Consider the following 17728-nt stretch of genomic DNA (forward strand, 5'->3'; position numbering starts at 1 on the left):
CACATTAGAAATAAATGCACCTTGCCAAGTTGAAGTCCAAAGTCACCAAATGCACCTTGCCAAGTTGAAATCAATGCTTTTCTGCAGTTTCTGAAAACAATGTATATAATGAGGAAAATTAGTCCCTTTCCATATTTGTTGTTTTCTTTAAAAAAAAAACTAACACAAAAATATTATGGTAATACACTTTTATCTTTCTCCTACATCTTTATACATTTCCTTTGTCTCAGACAGAAAAACAGACTTTGCAGGTTGTGTCTGGGATAAGTTACTTATAACCAGACAGTATTTCTATTTTATTTCTAATATAATTGTCATATTGGTTAAATTATATTATTAGCCTTGTTTGGTGTTTGATCCTCATTACCACACAGGTGAAAGTAAGAATTTCTAGTAAAATTCTTACATCCAGTAAAATCCTAATAATTCAGGATATATATAAATAATTTGTGGAATCATCTTTCCAATATAACCTCATTCTTTCTCATGTATCATAAATGGGAAATAAGTGCAAATAAAAAGACTACATTCCTCAGTATAGTCATTACATATTGAAGTCACATACTACCCCATATTCTGTATTATTTTAAATCCATATACTGTTGTAGGTGCTATGGGCCCTACCTTTCAGCTCTTATGCAAAAAAGTAGGAGTAGTCCTCATGCCTACGTAGTTCCACTGATTTCAACTGGGCTACTAATATGATTAAGGACTTTTCTCATAAGGGTTGCAGGACCAGGTATTCAGATGTCCTGAGTTGGTCTTGGAAGATAGAAGTTTATGGGAGTAAAGAGAAGAAAAAATAACACAAAATAGGAAAAAAATGGCTGAGCAGGGCATATAGGTAGATAATAGATGTTCACAATAGGAAACAAGGGAGCCAAATCCCAAGCTAATGTAATAAACTATCAGAGCTCCATTGACTTAAATGGTAGTATGCTAGTTTACCCCAGCTGAGGAGGTGGTCCAAGAATCTTTTTTTAAAGTGAACTCTTTTAGTAATTGAAAGAATAGTACCTTTAGGACATTTATTCTATGGAAAATGCTCTTAATATTCTCATTCTACATCAGACACTGAACTAGCTCAAGATATTTTACTATAATTTCCTTGAGAGAAGCTGTATAAGCAGATATGTCACACAAATACTGAAGTTATAATATCTTTGTTAGATAAATGCCGCCATGACAGACTAAATGAATGGTGTCTTGACATAACGTTGCCAAAGTAATCTACCAGGATGCAGTTGCCAATCTAATCTATCAGGATGCTCTTCTGACGTATCTGATGAATTTTAAAGTAGTACTCATACATACTGGAACTAAGGTTGCTGGGGGTGCTGCTGCATCCCTGGCTTGAAGTGGTTTCCATCATATATAGGGGTTTACAATTCAATGGCTCTCAGCATCCCCACTATAAAAATTGCTCCAGCACTGCTGGTAGTACTTAGTTTGAAAATGCTATTTAAGTGCTATATGTTTGAAGCACTTTACACAAATGGGTATTATTATCATCCCCATATCACAAATGGGTAAACTAAGGCTGTAAGAAATGAAATATTTTAAAACTTTTACTTCTGGACTCCATCCACTGGTTGGTGGAGAGAGCCAGTCATGGTTGGCATTTGTGTTTTGTGATAGGACCTATAACCCAGTGAGCTATTTTGGGACTTAGAAGCAGCATTATAGTAGTCCCTCAATCCCAAACATTCAGAAAGAATAGTCACCTCATTAAATGACCTCGGGACAGGTGAGAGAAGCTAAGATCTGGCTGACGTGACTGCTTGCATGCGGGTCCGAGGTACTGAACTGTGTTGCTGTGTGGAAGCACTATTCCTGGAGGAATTCTGTGCCACTACACATGTTGAGAATTTATGTTCCCTGCAGATTTCTTTGCTTCCCTGCAGAAAAAATGACTTTCTGACAGGGAAGCAAAGGGAAGTCACAAGATCAGTTATGCATTCCTCCCCAGCAATATGTTTTGGGTGCCTAGGGCAGACACAGAGAGGTAAATTACTGTGGGGCAGAAGGCGGGACTGGGGAAAACCTGGTTGGTGGCTCCTACCCTGTGGTGGGCTCAGCTGCTCATTCCAGCTGGGCTGGGGAGGGCGGGACTTCCTCTTCCCCTGCACAACAGCTGGGGCTGGGTCAGACCCACCCTGAGATTTCTCCCCCAGCTGCAGGAAGCTCTGCAAACTCCCCTCCCCCAACTTCCTGCACCCATCGCTCTTCAGCTGCAGGGGGAAGGATCCCCGTACAGGGAAATGCTCCCCCATCCACTTAAGCTCCATGCATCCAGACCCCCTCATACCCAGACCCTCCTGAAGAGCCTCAGAACCCTCCCCCACCTCAATGAGCCCCACACTTCCCACACCTGGACCACCCTGATGAGCCACCCACACCAGGATCTGCACCCCACCGAGCCTCAACCAGCTGCAGCTGGATCCCCATCCCACAGAGCCCTACTCCCCCAGCATCTTTATTCCCCGCTGAGCCCCACCACACCCAGACCACCCTGCCAAGCTCTATCCCCCACAGACCCCCCACTGAGCCATACCCACCTTCATCTGGACTCCCCTGCAGAGTCCAATTACCGTTGCACCCAGAACCCCCCAACAAGCCCGTGCACCCAGATCCTCCAATGAGCCACCTGCACCCAATTGCCCCACACAGAACCCGCAACCTACACCTGGATCCCCTCACACTAAGCCCCTCCACACTGGCATCCTGCTTTGCTAAGGCTGCCTGCCCACACCTGCCACAGAGGGGCAGGGCCCTGGCGTGTTTCTGGGGCAGGCCTGGTACTTGCGCTGTGTCAGGGTTGGGTTCAGCCTCATCGGGGGGAGGCTGCACAGTGATCACCCATCTCCGTGCAGCCAGTGGCCTATGCGCCCCAATAGCATGTTGGAGCCTCCACATTTATTTGATAAATAAAATTTGCAGAATTTTAAAATATTGTGCGCAGAATTTTCCATTTTGTAGCGCAGAATGCCCTCAGGAGTAAAGCACTGAGAACTGCTGACTTCCTCCGTCTGTTTGCTAGGGTTAAGGGACACGTTTGCTTTCGACCATTATTATTATTATTGTATTATCAACTGCTGCTCGTGATGGGGGATCAGTCAAGTGGCAACAGGGTCCCACAACGTCCTTCATAAATCTTCGTTTCCTTTTGAGATTTTTCTAGGGAAACGGTGCTCGGCGGGCCGGAGCTGGCCCACACCCGCGCACGTGGTTGTGACTTGTTTTTCCCTCCTTTTCCCTGTTCGGGGCAGCGCGCGGCTGGGGGGCCGCCGGAAGGGCGGGGGCGGGGGCGGGGCCAGCCCCAGCCGCGGGGGAGACGCACCCGGAACGGCCAGGCGCCCAGTGACGGAATCACCCAGAGCAGGCGGAACGGGACGCTCGGGAGCGGGGCACCGAGCCGGGCTCTTTTCCCGTCGGACCGGACGCCCGCTTCCGGTTTTTGCTGAGGTGCCCCGCACGCGTCGCCGTTGCCTGCCTGCGCCGCTCGCTCGGCGGACGCGCCATGGTGAGTGCGGGGGTGTCGCCTGTCGCGCTGCCGGGCCCCAGGCGTGAGCAGCGGGGGTCTGTGGGAGACGCCAGCACCCGCCCCGGGGGGACACCCCGCTCCGTGGCGCTCGTCGCTGAGCGAGGTGGCGGCTTGGCCCCTGCGGGGGAACCAGCACGTGCAGAGCCACGGGCACAAACATCGAAGCCCAACAGGCCCGTGCTCGCCGCAGAACCCCGGTGCCTCGCCGCGTGTCCGGGGAGCGAGCGAGGAGCTTCCCCGGGGGCAGGTGGCCTTCCCCGCCGCCCGCGTCACGGGCCCTTCTGCCTACCTCTGAAGCAGGCTCAAGCCAGCGCTGGAGGCAGGGGGAGCCGTGGGGCTGCTGGCAGGTTACATTGGACCGGGGGCGTTGGGGTGTCTGGAAAGGTCGTTCGTTGTCTCTGTGTTTCAGGGTCCTCCACCTGGTGCCCTACAACAATCTACTTTCCCTTACAGTTACTCTGCGCTTTGAAATCATTCAAGCCTGGGAACTCGGCAAAGAATTCACTTAAGGGATCCCGCCGCTCCCCTGCGGCCAGACAGACAGGCCGTCATTACTCGCTGTTCGCTCCACCTGCCTTACCCGGCACACCCGCTCTTAACCTTGTCTCCTGCATTTTGAAAATATATATACAAACAAAGACTAAAATAACAAGTAACCAGGAGATCGTAACATTCAGCTTTTTTTTCAGTCGATTCAATTCTAGCGTATTCAAATACCAAAATATAGACTTGTTTAGCTCAATATAAAGACTATAGATGAGATTTTCAAAATCAGATGGGGGGGGGGTATAATCCCTATTGATTTCGAATAGAAATTAAATATCTAAGTTGCTTAGATAGAATTGGGAGTCTGTTGCTGCACAATATTTATTATTAAAAGTACAAACTTGTAAAGTTTGTGTCTAATATACAAAGCTGTGCAATCCATGCATTTCGTAATAGATAATTCATTTCAGCTGTATTCATAAAAATATTGTTTGACCTCAACATACTACAGTATAAGAGAACTAATAAATCTATAGCATAACTTGGTATACCCTGGGACTATATTCTTTTCAAAATCTTTACTCCTTTAATAACAATTAAAAATATATATGCAACAGTATTTCTATTACAGAAAAAGGAGCAAGATTTAGGTGTAAGTCTTATTTTCTATTCTACTGAGTTTTTCTACATGCCTAATGTAAGCAGTCCAAATGGTTTAAGTCATAGAATCATAGGACTGGAAGGGACCTCGAGAAGTCATCTAGTCCAGTCCCCTACACTCAAGGCAGGACAAAGTATTATCTAGACCATCCCTTACAGGTGTTTGTCCAACCTGCATTAAAAATCCCCAATGATGGAGATTCCACAACCTCCCTAGGCAATTTATTCCAGTGCTTAACCACCCTGAGAGGAAGTTTTTCCTGATGTCCAACCTAAACCTCCCTTGCTGCAGTTTAAACCCATTGCTTCTTTAAGCCCTATCCTCAGTGGTTAAGAAAAACAATTTTTCTTCCTTCTCCTTGTAACAACCTTTTACATACTTGAAAACTGTGATCATCTCCCTTCTCAATCTTCTATTTTCCAGACTAAACAAACCTTATTTTTTCAATCTTCCCTCATCGGTCATGTTTTCTAGGTCTTTAATCATTTTTGTCGTTCTTCTCTGGACTCTCTCCAATTTTCTAAAATGTGGCGCCCAGAACTGGACACAATACTCCAGCTGAGTCCTAATCAGCGGGGAGTAGAGTTGAAGAATTACTTCTTGTCTTGCTTATAACACTCCTGTTAATACATCCCAGAATGATGTTCACTGCTTTTTTTTTTTTTTTTGCAACAGTGTTAGCTTGTGGTCCACTCTGACCCACAGATACTTTTTCACAGTACTCTTTTCTAGGCAGCCATTCCCGTTTTGTATGTGTGCAACTGGTTGTTCCTTAAATGGAGTCTTTTGCATTTGTCCTTATTGAATTTCATCCTATTGACTTCAGACCATTTCTCCAGTTTGTTCAGAATATTTTGAATTTTAATTCTATCCTCCAAAGCACTTGCAACCCCTCCCAGCTTGGTATTGTCTGCACCCTTTGTAAGTGTAGTCTGTATGCCATTATCTAAACCACAGATGAAGATATAGAACAGAACTGGACCCAGAACTGATCCCTGCGGGACCCCACTTGTTACGCCCTTACAGTATGACTGAACCACTGATAACTACACTCTGGGAATGTGTTTCCAGTCAGTTTTGCACCCACCTTATAGTAGCTCCATCTAGGTTGCATTTCCCTAGTTTGTTTATGAGAAGTTCATGCGAGACAATATCAAAAGCTTTACTGAAGTCAAGATGATGACCTATTTTGTTTATATGCTTATGGGGAATTCCTCTAAAATAGGTGTTTTAGCTTTCAACGCCAAATATTCAAAATAGCCTTATAGCCTGCCCCAAAATTGTACCTGCAGTTTGGCATGTGCAAATTCAGCAGGTGTATTTGATTTTCCTACTGTAAGTGTAGGGACTAGGGAAACTAGTGTAATAAAATTATACGTTGTCATATTTAATGGTGTCCACTGACACACATTCCAATTTGCAAACTTTTCTTTCTCCACTTAAAAAAAAAATTAGTATTTTTTAATTCTAGCCGTGAATAAAATCTGTTGTTGTACAGCAGAGTGTACTTTAAAAACTCTTCCAGACATTAATTGTAGGTTCTTTAACCAGGCAATTTTTTAAGCTGTTCTGTCATCAGAAAAGGCAATTTAGAACGTGTTGCAGAAGTTGGAATAGGATCAGTGTTCTGTTAAATGCTCAGGTAGTTAATTGGTTCTTTCCTTTTCTATGTTAAGTCAACATAGAGGACAGAAAATACATTCTGTTTTAGAGACTATAAACAAAAGTTAAATGAACATAACAGATTGGAATGCAGCTAGAGGTCTTCTCTATCTGTAGAAGATGCATACCAAACAGGGAGAATGAAAAACTAACAGGTGGTAGTAAATATACTGTTAAATGCTTCTGAATCGATCCATTTCAAGCAGTATTTGCAGGGAGCTGTCTCGATAAATTAGTTAAGCTAAACATATATGAAAGTGTTTGGTGAAAGTTTTAAATTTGTACTTTTTGCATTGTTGATCAGGGTATAGCAACTGAAACGTATTTGTCTTTTTGGACACTTTTGGCTCAAGTTTTGAGCAAGTATTTGGCTTGTATGTGTATTGTTGTTTCACAGTTGTATTTCAGTGTGTTTCTGAACTGGATGGGCAAATGAGTCTAGGATTGTTAGCAATGACTTGATGAGGGCAATTATCTATGTTTTTCTAGACTTTCCACCACTATTCTGTTTAGAAACTCCAATCCTAAACTGAAAAACTTCTGTTCCAGACTTGTGGGTAGAAGGCTGTGCCAAATTACATCATATTTTTATGATGTGGACTAGAATAAGGCCATCAAACTGCAATTCCATTTCAAAGCCAGAAAAACTTTCTTTGTTCAACCAGATTTTGAAAATAGATATTAAAAATGAGTTCAGCACCATGGGTTCTGGTCAACTCTTGGTTTTAGACATTTAATTTGTCCTACGTTTTATCTTCTTGGCCCTTATCCAGCAGGGTGACTTAGAACAGAAGCATGCAAGTGTGTAGTTGATCACCTGACGCTAATGTCACTTTTGTGGTAGCAGAGGGTGTTGAAGCCTTCAAACTAGATTTGGAATGCATATACAGCAGTTCATTAGTACAGATTCTGCCTGATCCACATTGTGATGCCCCCAACAATGGAAACTACAGAGCTTCCTATTTGTTTGTTTTTCTGTGATGTTACAAAACAAAGTTCATATTGCAGTATGTTTTTAAATTCCCTGTATATATGTAACCAAATAGAATACAATATAACTTGTTCTTTGGCGAGAAGGAGTAAGTTATTTTGGCACAGTGGTGTGCGTAAGATTCAAGAGAAAAATTCCTTGCTGCTTATGGCATGATTTTAAATAAAAAATAAAATAAAAAAAAATACATGCCTTGTTCATGTTGCTGTTGCTTCCAGTTTGGCATGAAATTGGGCTGAGGTCATATGAGCAACAATAGTTGCTATTAATACCTTCTTTAAATTAGTGGAGCTTCAGGGTGTCTTCTCAAGAAGTGCTAGAGGAAGCAGTCTATGCAAATTTAAATCATCACAGTAATAAACTTGTGAACACTAGTGCAGGATCACTACTTTATGACCAAGCTTACTCTTGTTTTCTTTCTTCCCTATATATTACTCAATATCACACTCCTTAGTAATCTTTCCATTAATTTTTTGGGGCAAACTTCATAACAAAAAAACCAACAACAAAAAATTGAGAACTGAGAAAGGTTTTAAATGGAGCTGTCAGTTGGGAAAAGTTTAAATTAGGGTATACTGGAAATTGCATCCTCGTTAGGAGAGGTAATTTAAAGTTTCCTCACCACTGAGCTCTGTAAGAAGGAAGGTATTTTCTGTTTGTAGAAGAGTAGCGGCCTGAAACAAATTTTATATCTTTTTTTAGTTTAGAGTTGATGTGTGTTATAACTGCATGCTTGCTTCAGCCATCAGTTTGTATGCCTGATTTTCATATTGCATGTGCTGTGTTGGAATCTGAATTCAGGAATCTGCATTTTATTATTCTCAGCAACACAAGGAGTGACATGAATATAACTTGTACAAGCCCATCTAAACTCACTGTATGAATTTTGGATCTTCTGAGGTGTTTATGCATGCTCTTTCAAAAAGATTCATTCGAGATAAGGTGCTGCTGGCTTTCCTTTGAGCAGTCTTTTACTCTGGTTGCAGTAGCTTATGAGACACTTTGTGAAGGGAACAGAAGTGTCTCATTTTATTCCTTGTTGTGTTTCATTTCAGCCAAAAATACCAAAGGGCAGAGGAGGAGGGCAAGAGAAAAAAGTCATCCATCCTTACAGCAGAAAGGCTGCTCAGTTTACGAGAGAAGCACACAAACAGGAAAAAAAGGAAAAGTGAGTTAATTTTTACTGATGTTATCCAATGTGGGGGAAAGGGAGCATAATTCTGTATTTTTTAAAAGTATTATTTTGAGTCTGAATTTCAGGCAAGTGGGGAACACAAAATTTGGAACCTTTTTTGGTAAGTGATTAAAACTAGGAGTAATTAATAAGATGAATTTAAAACAAAGATAATTAGGCTGAATATCGGGCATTATTTCCTAATAGTGAGACTGTTAGTGTGTAGAATAGCATTGCTTGGAAGCTGATAGAAGCTTCAGCACAGGAATAATCTAAAATTTAATTAGACGACCTGATTTATTAGACAAAGTACCGAATCATAGGAATGTAGGATTGAAGGGGACCTGAAGAGATCATCTAGTCAATGCCCTTGCTCAGAGACAGGATTAAGTAAGCAGGATTAACTACAATGTAAGATCATTGCATAAAACTTGAACATAATGCCAAATTCTGCCAGATTATTTTCAGAACTTTTACTTACACTATCAATCTATTTACCAAAGTACTTTTTAAAATGAGTCTGATTAACATGTGGCTGGTAATTGACATGGAGCTTTTCACCTGGTCTGAATCTACTACAAATTGACATTGACAATAAGTTTGGTTCAAATTCTGTTTCTTGCTACAAGTGTCCAGATGACAGAAAACACCAAGATAGCTGGCATATTTTATAGCCTTGCAAAAGGAGGGAAAGACTGAATGAGAATAGAGCCTGAATAATTCATCTCTAGAGGTGGTCCTTGCATCTTTTTTCCTGCTGTTTTATGGGATCTCTCCCCTCCCCACCACCTTTTCTGTGGGGATAGTGAAGGGCACTGTGCTGAGAGGGATAGAGTTTGCCTAGTGCAGGCAGGGTAGAACATTTGGTGAAGAATTCTGATTGTCCCTACGGCTGAAGCTCCTTTGTGCCATGGTAATCTGATCTCCTGGCATGACAGCCTCTCTCTTCTGGGAACAAATCTTCACCTCAAGTTGGGAACTCTTTTTTTTTTAGGGTTGCTTAGTGCTTTAGAGGTCTGCTTGTTGGCATTTGAAATGTCAATATATATTATTAGAACAGCTTTGGGAGAGTCTCTGCTACTGCACGTTTTATCTATTAAATGCATGGTGAGAGATGACCAGGACAGTTAATCTGGCTTTTCACGAACTACTATATTTAAATATTAGGGTTATGAGACAATAGTAACCAACCAGGAAAATTAAACTTCAATGTAAAAAAGAGTGGGCTCACTGCTCCAGCACCTCCTGGCAGCTCTCTCCCCATCTGGCACCCCAACAGCCACCCTAGTCCTCCAGTGGTCCACCTCTTCCCATGACTCTTCCCTTCAGGCAGATCACAATTTAACTCCATCTCTTCCAGGGAATTAGAGTCCAAAAAACAAAGGAATATTACAAACTCAAATCCAGGGTAATCTGAGAAGTTCCAATGTACTGGAATGGGTTACCTAGGGAGGTGGTAGAATCTCCATCCTTAGAGGCTTTTAAGGCCTGGTTTGACAGAGCCTTGGCTGGGATGATTTAGTTGGTGTTGGCCCTGCTTTGAGCAGGGGATTGGACTAGATCACCTCCTGAGGTCTCTTCCAACCACTGTTCCCTCTAAGCTGTGCGTGTGTGTGCATGCACACAGATCCCAAACCCCTTGCAAATGGAAAAACACCGCATGCACAAAAATTGGCACAGAAGAAATTTTTTGCGCACACGGCCTGTCAAAAAATCGCACACAAGAAATTTTTTGCGTGCATGGCCTGTCAAAAATTAGAGGGAACATTGCTTCTAACCCTAATATTCTGTGATTCTAAGTCTTTGACAGGGCCACCCCCCACCCTGTCCAGGATTTCTCTTCATGCAACCAGTCCTTTTAATTAATCTTTCTGGGCTGGTTGTCCCATCTGCTTGGAGGTTCATCCATGCAGTAAGCTCTCTGTCTCTTGCTTGAAATAAGGCTTCCCTTACCAAGAGGAGTAGAGCTCCGCTCTCTTTCCTTGTCAACCCCAAACTGAGCTGGGCCTCCTCCTTTTAATTCCCCTCCCCTCTCCTGACATCTGCTACAGGTATAGAGGTGCAGGGCCAATTGGGACTACAGACCTTCATCAGTCCCCTCCTTGCCAGTGTGGGGCCTGTCTACCCCATCACAGGCTGTAAGTGATGGTAATAACTAGAGTAACAATAACCAGAATATGACTACATACCACCCTTGTGTTTAATTTGGTTTTGTTTCCAGATTATGAGCCTTAAGTGTTATGGAAACCACGCTTCTTGTGGAACCACGTGCAGAAGTAGGGTTTTATGGCTGAGTTAAGGATATTTGTGGAATTCTGACTATGAATTTCCTCATTTTCCAATATTTGTGTTTAAGAATTATGGTGTTCTAACCATGATTTGAATTAATGGGTATAGGTGTAGGTTAAGGGTTTTTAAAAACTAATTTAGGAGCAAGACAATTGAAATACATAATTGTAAAATATTTGAAAACTAGTATTCTATTGTGCAGGTTTAAGTGAAACTCCCACTGCAATAAAATACCACTTTTTAAAAATAGCTTATTGCGGTTTATTTAACTGAATCTCCTGAATTTGTGCTGCTGTCTTCTGCCTGTGTTTCCTTATTGTGTCTGCTTCTTCCTTTCTTGCTCATGTCAGTCAGCTCTCCTCAGCCTTGTACTTCTCGTTTTTCCCCCGTAGCAGTAAGTGCCATAACCTGCATACAGAATTGGCTAGTCTACACTAGAAGCACTACATCAGCACAGCTGCAGTGCATCTGGTGAGGGCGCTCTATGCCGTTGGGAGAGAGCTCTCCTCTCAGTGCATCCGATGAAGTGAGCTGTAGCTCACGAAAGCTTATGCTCTAATAAATTTGTTAGTCTCTAAGGTGCCACAAGTACTCCTTTTCTTTTTGCGAATACAGACTAACACGGCTGCTACTGTGAAACCTCCTCTCGGTATAATCACTGCACCTGCACAAGCAGTGGTAGCTATGTCAGCGGGAGAAGCTCTCCCACTGACATCGCACTATCCACGCTGTCACTTAGGTCAGTGTAACTTACATTGCTCGGAGGCTGGGGTGTGCGTGTGGCTTATTCACACCCTTCTGAGTGACAGAAGTTATGCTGACATAAGTGGTAGTGTGTACAAGCTCTATGTAGAGAGAACAGATGTGAAATGAGAAGTGGCTGAAATCCTAGAGACTGGAACATATGGATCTCATAGCTGTCGTAGCATTTTTAAATAGATAAAATATATGTTCCACGCTTTTAAAAATTTGTCAAGTATCTTCGTTCTAGGGCTTAATTAATGTTTATGTAAAACCAAAGGCCCAACTAATAATATCGGTTTGGAAATGGAAATCTTCAAATAGAGGCGCCCAGGTAGTGTATATAGATGCAACTAAAATTATACTTGTCTCTTATGCCTTCCAACCAAGGATTTCACTGTGCTTTGCAAACGTCAATTAAGTATGCAGTGGAGAAAGTAACAAATATTAGAAAAGTAAAAATGCTGTAGAATGACAGCAAGTGAACTGTAAGTAATGCACAATACTGCCACTGCCATCAGTATCAGATTGAGACTGCATTATGATCTTAGACCTACTTTGCCCAGTCTGAGGCTTGTCTACAGAGGAAAATTATCCTGGTATAAATTAAGGTGTGAATTTAAACTGATATGATTATACCAGTATAATCTGGTATAGACACTTTGATTTGGAAGGTGTGCTCCTTCTTTCAGTTTAGCTGTTGTTGTTTGGGAACAGGTTTAAACTAAACCAAGAAAAGGCACTTTTATATTGGGAATAAATAGGGAGGGTTGTATAGTATTACCAGTAAACCTTTATCCTGTCAACAAAGGCTTAGGCACCTATTAAAGGTTGCATGTGCATATCTGTGCTGCACCTGATATAGGAAACACTGCCACATGTGTCAGAATGCAGGAGACAAGCCAGCTTCTGTAAACCAGTAATTTATCTGCCTGACACCTTTAATATTGCAATAATGAGAGGTCATTGTAGCCCTCCAAGTACAGGAACATCACCTACAACTAGCAGAGGAAGATGTAGCAATAGACTGACCTAATTTTAGACTGTAATATATGTATGTATACATATATGTATATGTAATATATGTAGAGCAGGGGTGACCAAATTGTGTCTCATGAGCCACATGCGGTTCTCAAACTATTTACCATTGTGGGCTGCATATGCAGCTCTCAGTGTGTGGATGTGGCCCATGTAACACACAATCTACCAAAAAAAAAGCTTAGTATTTAGCAATACGATTCAACCTGATATAGTACCTTTCATTTCAACACTGGCAAATGTCTACCAAGAGCATTTTAAATGAACAAAATAAGTGAAAACATTAACTCTTAAAATTAATTAATTTGGGTGTCATGGCATGGTGTATTGCCACCTTCGATTCTAAACTGCTGCTGGCGGCACAGCTGGGCTGAGCACCCGGAGCCTGCCTGCAAAGCTCGGGAGCCCTGCCTGGTGTGGAGTGCCTCCCAAGACAGGGACTGCTCCTCATGCACCCATACCCTTCATCCAGGGACTGTCCCCCACCCCTTCCCAGACTGCCCCCTCTGCCCCCACCAGAGAATGCTCCTCTATCACCCAATCCGTTGGGACTATCCCCCCAGCATCAAGACTCTCCCCCTCAAAACTGGGCTGGGAACGTGCCTGCCCTGCAGAGACACGGTGCCCTGTCCAGGGCAGAACTGGCCCTCCTCTTCCCCAGGGACTACCACCTCCAGAATCTAGTCCCCCACCCAGGGATGGCCCCCCATGCACTCATTCCCCCACCTAGGGACTACCTCCCAGCAACTGCCTTCAGCACCCAGTCCCCCAGCACTCAACCCATTCATCCCGGGACTGTACCTTGGTCTCTACCCCCCATTCAGGGATTGCCACCAGTCCTTCCCACCTAGAATCTGTCCCCCATGCACTGGCTGCAACCCAGCCCTCTGCACTCCCGCCCCATTCCCCAGCCCCCTGAACTGCCCTCCCTGTGGCCCTAGGTCAGTGGTTTTCAAACTGCGGGTTGTGACCCAGCACTGGGTTGCGGCAGCTCTGGTCAGCATTGCTGACCGGGCCATTAAAAGTCCTGTCGATGGAGCTGGCCAGCTAAGGCAAGCTAGTCCCTACCTGTTCTGACACTGCACTGTGCCCTGAAGCGGCCAGCATCAGGTCCAGCTCCTAGGCGGGAGGGTGGTGGTGGTGGTGACTGACTGAGGCTCCTCATGCTGCCCCTGCCCCAAGCACCGGCTCTGCACTGCCATTGGCCCGGAACTGGCTAACTGGAGCTGGGGGCGGTGGTGCCTGCAGTCGAGAGCCGCGCGGAGTTGCTTGTGCACCTCTGCCTCGGAGCCGGACCTGCTGCTGGCTGCTTCCAGGGTGCAGCTCGGTCCGCGGTGCCCGGACAGGCAGGAAGCCTGCTTTAGCACCCCCGCTGACCGGGAGCCACTTGAGGTAAGCCCGCCCTCCAATCCCCAGCCTCAGCTCTGAGCCCCCCCAAATCCGAAGCCCCTTCCTGCACCCCATAGCCCTTATCCCTTGCCCCAGCCCAGAGCTTTGCAAATGTAGTTGCTGAATCAACTAATGAAAAATGGGCATGGGTAGAGGGGGGGAACAGCAGCTGTTTAACAGCCTGAAACAGGAAGCGAAGGAAAAATTATCCATCGACTGTCATTTTTAAGGTAGGATCAAAGAACCCAGCTTGACCTTTGGAGCCAGGGATGGAATTTAGGAGAGAGAAAAAACCTCTTGACATGGAATCTGAGACACAAACATAGAACTTGCAGAGTAGAACCAAAGTTTAGTCTCAATTTTCAGAGTAGAATCTCAGTTTCATCTCTTAGCCGTCCACCATATGCTGTCGGTCTTTTTGTTCTGAGTTTCTACAGCGCTTAGCACAATGGGGTCCTGGTCCATCTCTCGGGCTCATAGGTATGACAATAGTACAAAATAATAATATTGGGTAGATACCCATATTGCAAACAAAAAAAGCCATCAAATGCATCCGATGAAGTGAGCTGTAGCTCACGAAAGCTTATGCTCAAATAAATTTGTTAGTCTCTAAGGTGCCACAAGTACTCCTTTTCTTTTTGCGAATACAGACTAACACGGCTGCTACTCTGAAACCTATCACCTTTACCGCCGCTTTTCAATCTCCCCCTCCCCCTTGCAGGGTCCCAAAGCCCAGGCTGCAACCCGAGCCCGAATGTCTACACTGCAGTTAAACAACCCCAGATAGCCCAAGCCCTGTGAACCCAAGTCAGCTGACACATGTAGCTGCAGGTGTTTAACGGCAGTGTAGACATACCTTAAGACACGAGGAGGGGACTGTTGGAGTGGCTAACTTGTGTGCATTTTTATCAGACAGCAGCCTGTTGTGATGGGCAACTGTTTCTCATTCCCACAAGCTCTCACTTGTGAAGTTCCTCATGGCTCAATCCTGCATCCAGAATGATGGACCAGTTTGAGAAAGCTGCTAGTTTTGTGGATAAAAGCTCCTTTGTTGTCACTGCAACAACTTCCGCAAGCCCTAATATTCACTGGAAGAATTCCTTGTGTTAAGCTCTTGACCAGAACATACTATTTTAATTTCTAAGAGTCCCCTCATCCCTCCCCCGTTAGTGATTTCACAGAATGACAGTGATTTCCTTTCAGGAGCTTAATATTTTCTCATTTGGGATCTACATGGCTTTAACCTCCACCCACTCCAATCTCCTCTTGCAGAGTACAGTGCCAATCATGTGAATAACGTGTTCTATGCTAACTTTTTTCATGAAAATCTGTTAATGTGAAGTGTTTCTATAAATGCACACGCATAAATATTGCCTGTGTGCATTTAAGCACTCACCCGCCCACCCCTGAAAAAAAGAAACAACAACAATTTTTAGTGGTTTTTGGATAGTAACCTACTACAAACTAACGTGTACCTCATATGCAGCATTTACAGGCAGGGTAAAACTATATAGCTTATGCTTTTAGTTAGGCTGCTTGTCTGTCCGATGTCCCAATTTTCTCCTTGGCCATACTTTGTAGACATGCACTATTGTCTGTATGTGTTGTCATGTAAGGTATGGCAAACACTGAAGATGACTAAATAAAAATGCAAAGCTTCTGTTATAACTAATATGTAAATTAATGGGCTGACAATATTATATTAAAAATATTTGAAGCACACAATTTTATTTTGTAAAAACTGTATCATCTGCCCATGCTATTTCCTTTGTCCTCTCCTTTCATTGGTGTCTTTTTTTTCATGCTGTTACCTACATATGGAATGAGTTTGCTTTTTCTGTGCTCTCCTCTTTCAAAATCCTGCCCCATATGCTTCTCACCATGTGCTTCCAATTCTGTGCACTGGACTCCTTCCCTCTTTTCCTATTCCTATCCTATCCTATTTCCCAGCAGTCTCTATTTCAAACATTAGGTACAACTCGCATTTTAATTTGTTTTAATATTAAATCCTTCCTTTCCCTATCCTTTACATTTTCTGTGCTCATCACATTCCAGATTTGTCTAATTTAAAGTCTGCTCATCCTGCAAATCCTACACTCAGATGAATTCATTTTTCTTTAAGCATTTTCATCTTTTAGCTAGCATTTATAAAATCGCTCTTACTTGTGAATATGTTTAAAGAAATAAAAATAACTTCAACTTCTCCTACTCCCTGCTAAACTAATTTACTCGACTACACAAAAAGAGTGTCCATCCCAGGTAAAGGATGCCCTAGACATTTTGGGGCAGATCCTGAGCTCGTGTTAGTTGTCATTTGCATCACTGAAGTCAGTGTCACTATACGTTTATACCAGCTGAGGATCTGCTCCTTTATTTTGTATACTTTAATCAGACTCTTTCTCCCGTGTATAACTTTTAGAGAATCTCCATCACACGGAGTAATACTGTTTTTAAAAGAGCTAACAAAGCTTTAACATTGCGGTGTTAATCTGCCATTATTATAATGTTTTTTTTCTGTGCCGAAGTAACAAATAATTAGAACACTTCTGTATATTTTACCCTGATTTGCTGGAAACAAAATTAGGATTAATGTGGGTCATTTCTGGGGATTGAACTGAGCTCTCCAGGGGTAAAATCATGAATCTCTACTACTGTACTTGAGCAGCTCCTTCAGGTAGTAGCTCTAGGTGACTTGAATCTTTTGTAAACCAGCCACTAGAGTGGGGCATGTAAGAAATACTGAACAACAGGTTATGTATGCATCCTTCAGCATTGATGAGGTTTCAGTTTATAACCCATAATTCAAAGAGAGTGAGAAAGAGAAGAACTTTTTGGGAACAGATGAAGAAAATCTTAGCATAAAAGCCATTGGCTGGCTTTGTGAAGATATCAAAACACTTATTTATATCTACTTGTTGCAATAAAATGTTTATATTGTAGAGTCCAATAAATATCAAGAGGTCTTTTTACTCTCTGCCTTCACCTCCCTTCCACCGTTTCTTTAAACAACGTAGTAGTGAAAAGTTGGAAATAGTTTACTAAAATCTGAATTAACTGGTTGCCCTGGAGCTCTCACACAAAAAGGGAAATCGGAAGTTGTGACATTGGCAAGTTTTAGAAGTGGAATTATGCTACAACATGTTTTCACCCAGCTTTTCCATTGATTTTTCTCTGGGGAAATAGTTGACTGGTATGTGCACTTTCTGTCTTTTAGGTTGAAGAATGAAAAAGCCTTGCGTCTGAGTATTGTAGGTGAGTATCATAAGCTATTTGGTTGAAATCAAAATTAAGGTTTGTCCTATAACTTAGGTCTTACAGACTTTTGTGGGAAAAGGAATTCTATCCAGTTGTTCTCTGTTTGGGGTCAGGACGGTCTTTATAATCTATTAATAAACTGTATAATTGTAAGAATATCATGGATGTTCTCACTTCAACCTGGCAACTGCAAATTAAATCAGAGCTAAGAGGAGTATGGGATCTCTTGACTTCACTTCTTTGCAACACACGTGGACTTCATCACGTGGCTGACTGTAGCAATAGGCAACTTGGCATAGTACAGAACAAACCTCTATTTCATGAATACCACCAAGCCTTGTCAATCCATATGATTAGATGTAGCCTTCTCCGAAGTTTATACTTGAATCAACTCATGTAGATGTTTGTGAACTGGCAGAGTTGCCAGGCAGCAACTTGGAAGGCTGGTAAATTTCAGACCACAATTTGATACAGTGTTTTAAAGAGTTTGATGTTTTA

General features: G+C 42.9%; 1 protein-coding gene across 2 annotated transcripts in view; it reads left to right on the forward strand.

The window, feature by feature from the left end:
* The first annotated feature begins 3179 nt into the window (after positions 1–3179).
* The window catches only part of TMA16 (translation machinery associated 16 homolog), a 54319-nt gene continuing 39770 nt past the window's right edge, over positions 3180–17728 (forward strand). The window contains exons 1-3 of one of the 2 annotated variants that reach the window (XM_038398901.2): positions 3180–3523; positions 8400–8512; positions 17190–17227. In XM_038398901.2, the coding sequence (XP_038254829.1) occupies positions 3521–3523; positions 8400–8512; positions 17190–17227 (154 nt within the window). In that variant the 5' untranslated portion in view covers positions 3180–3520. The remainder of the gene's footprint in view (positions 3524–8399; positions 8513–17189; positions 17228–17728) is intronic. The other variant, XR_005292492.2, reaches the window with a different exon arrangement.

Source organism: Dermochelys coriacea, chromosome 4 (assembly GCF_009764565.3).
Source record: "Dermochelys coriacea isolate rDerCor1 chromosome 4, rDerCor1.pri.v4, whole genome shotgun sequence".
Classification (NCBI taxonomy): Eukaryota; Metazoa; Chordata; order Testudines; family Dermochelyidae; genus Dermochelys; species Dermochelys coriacea.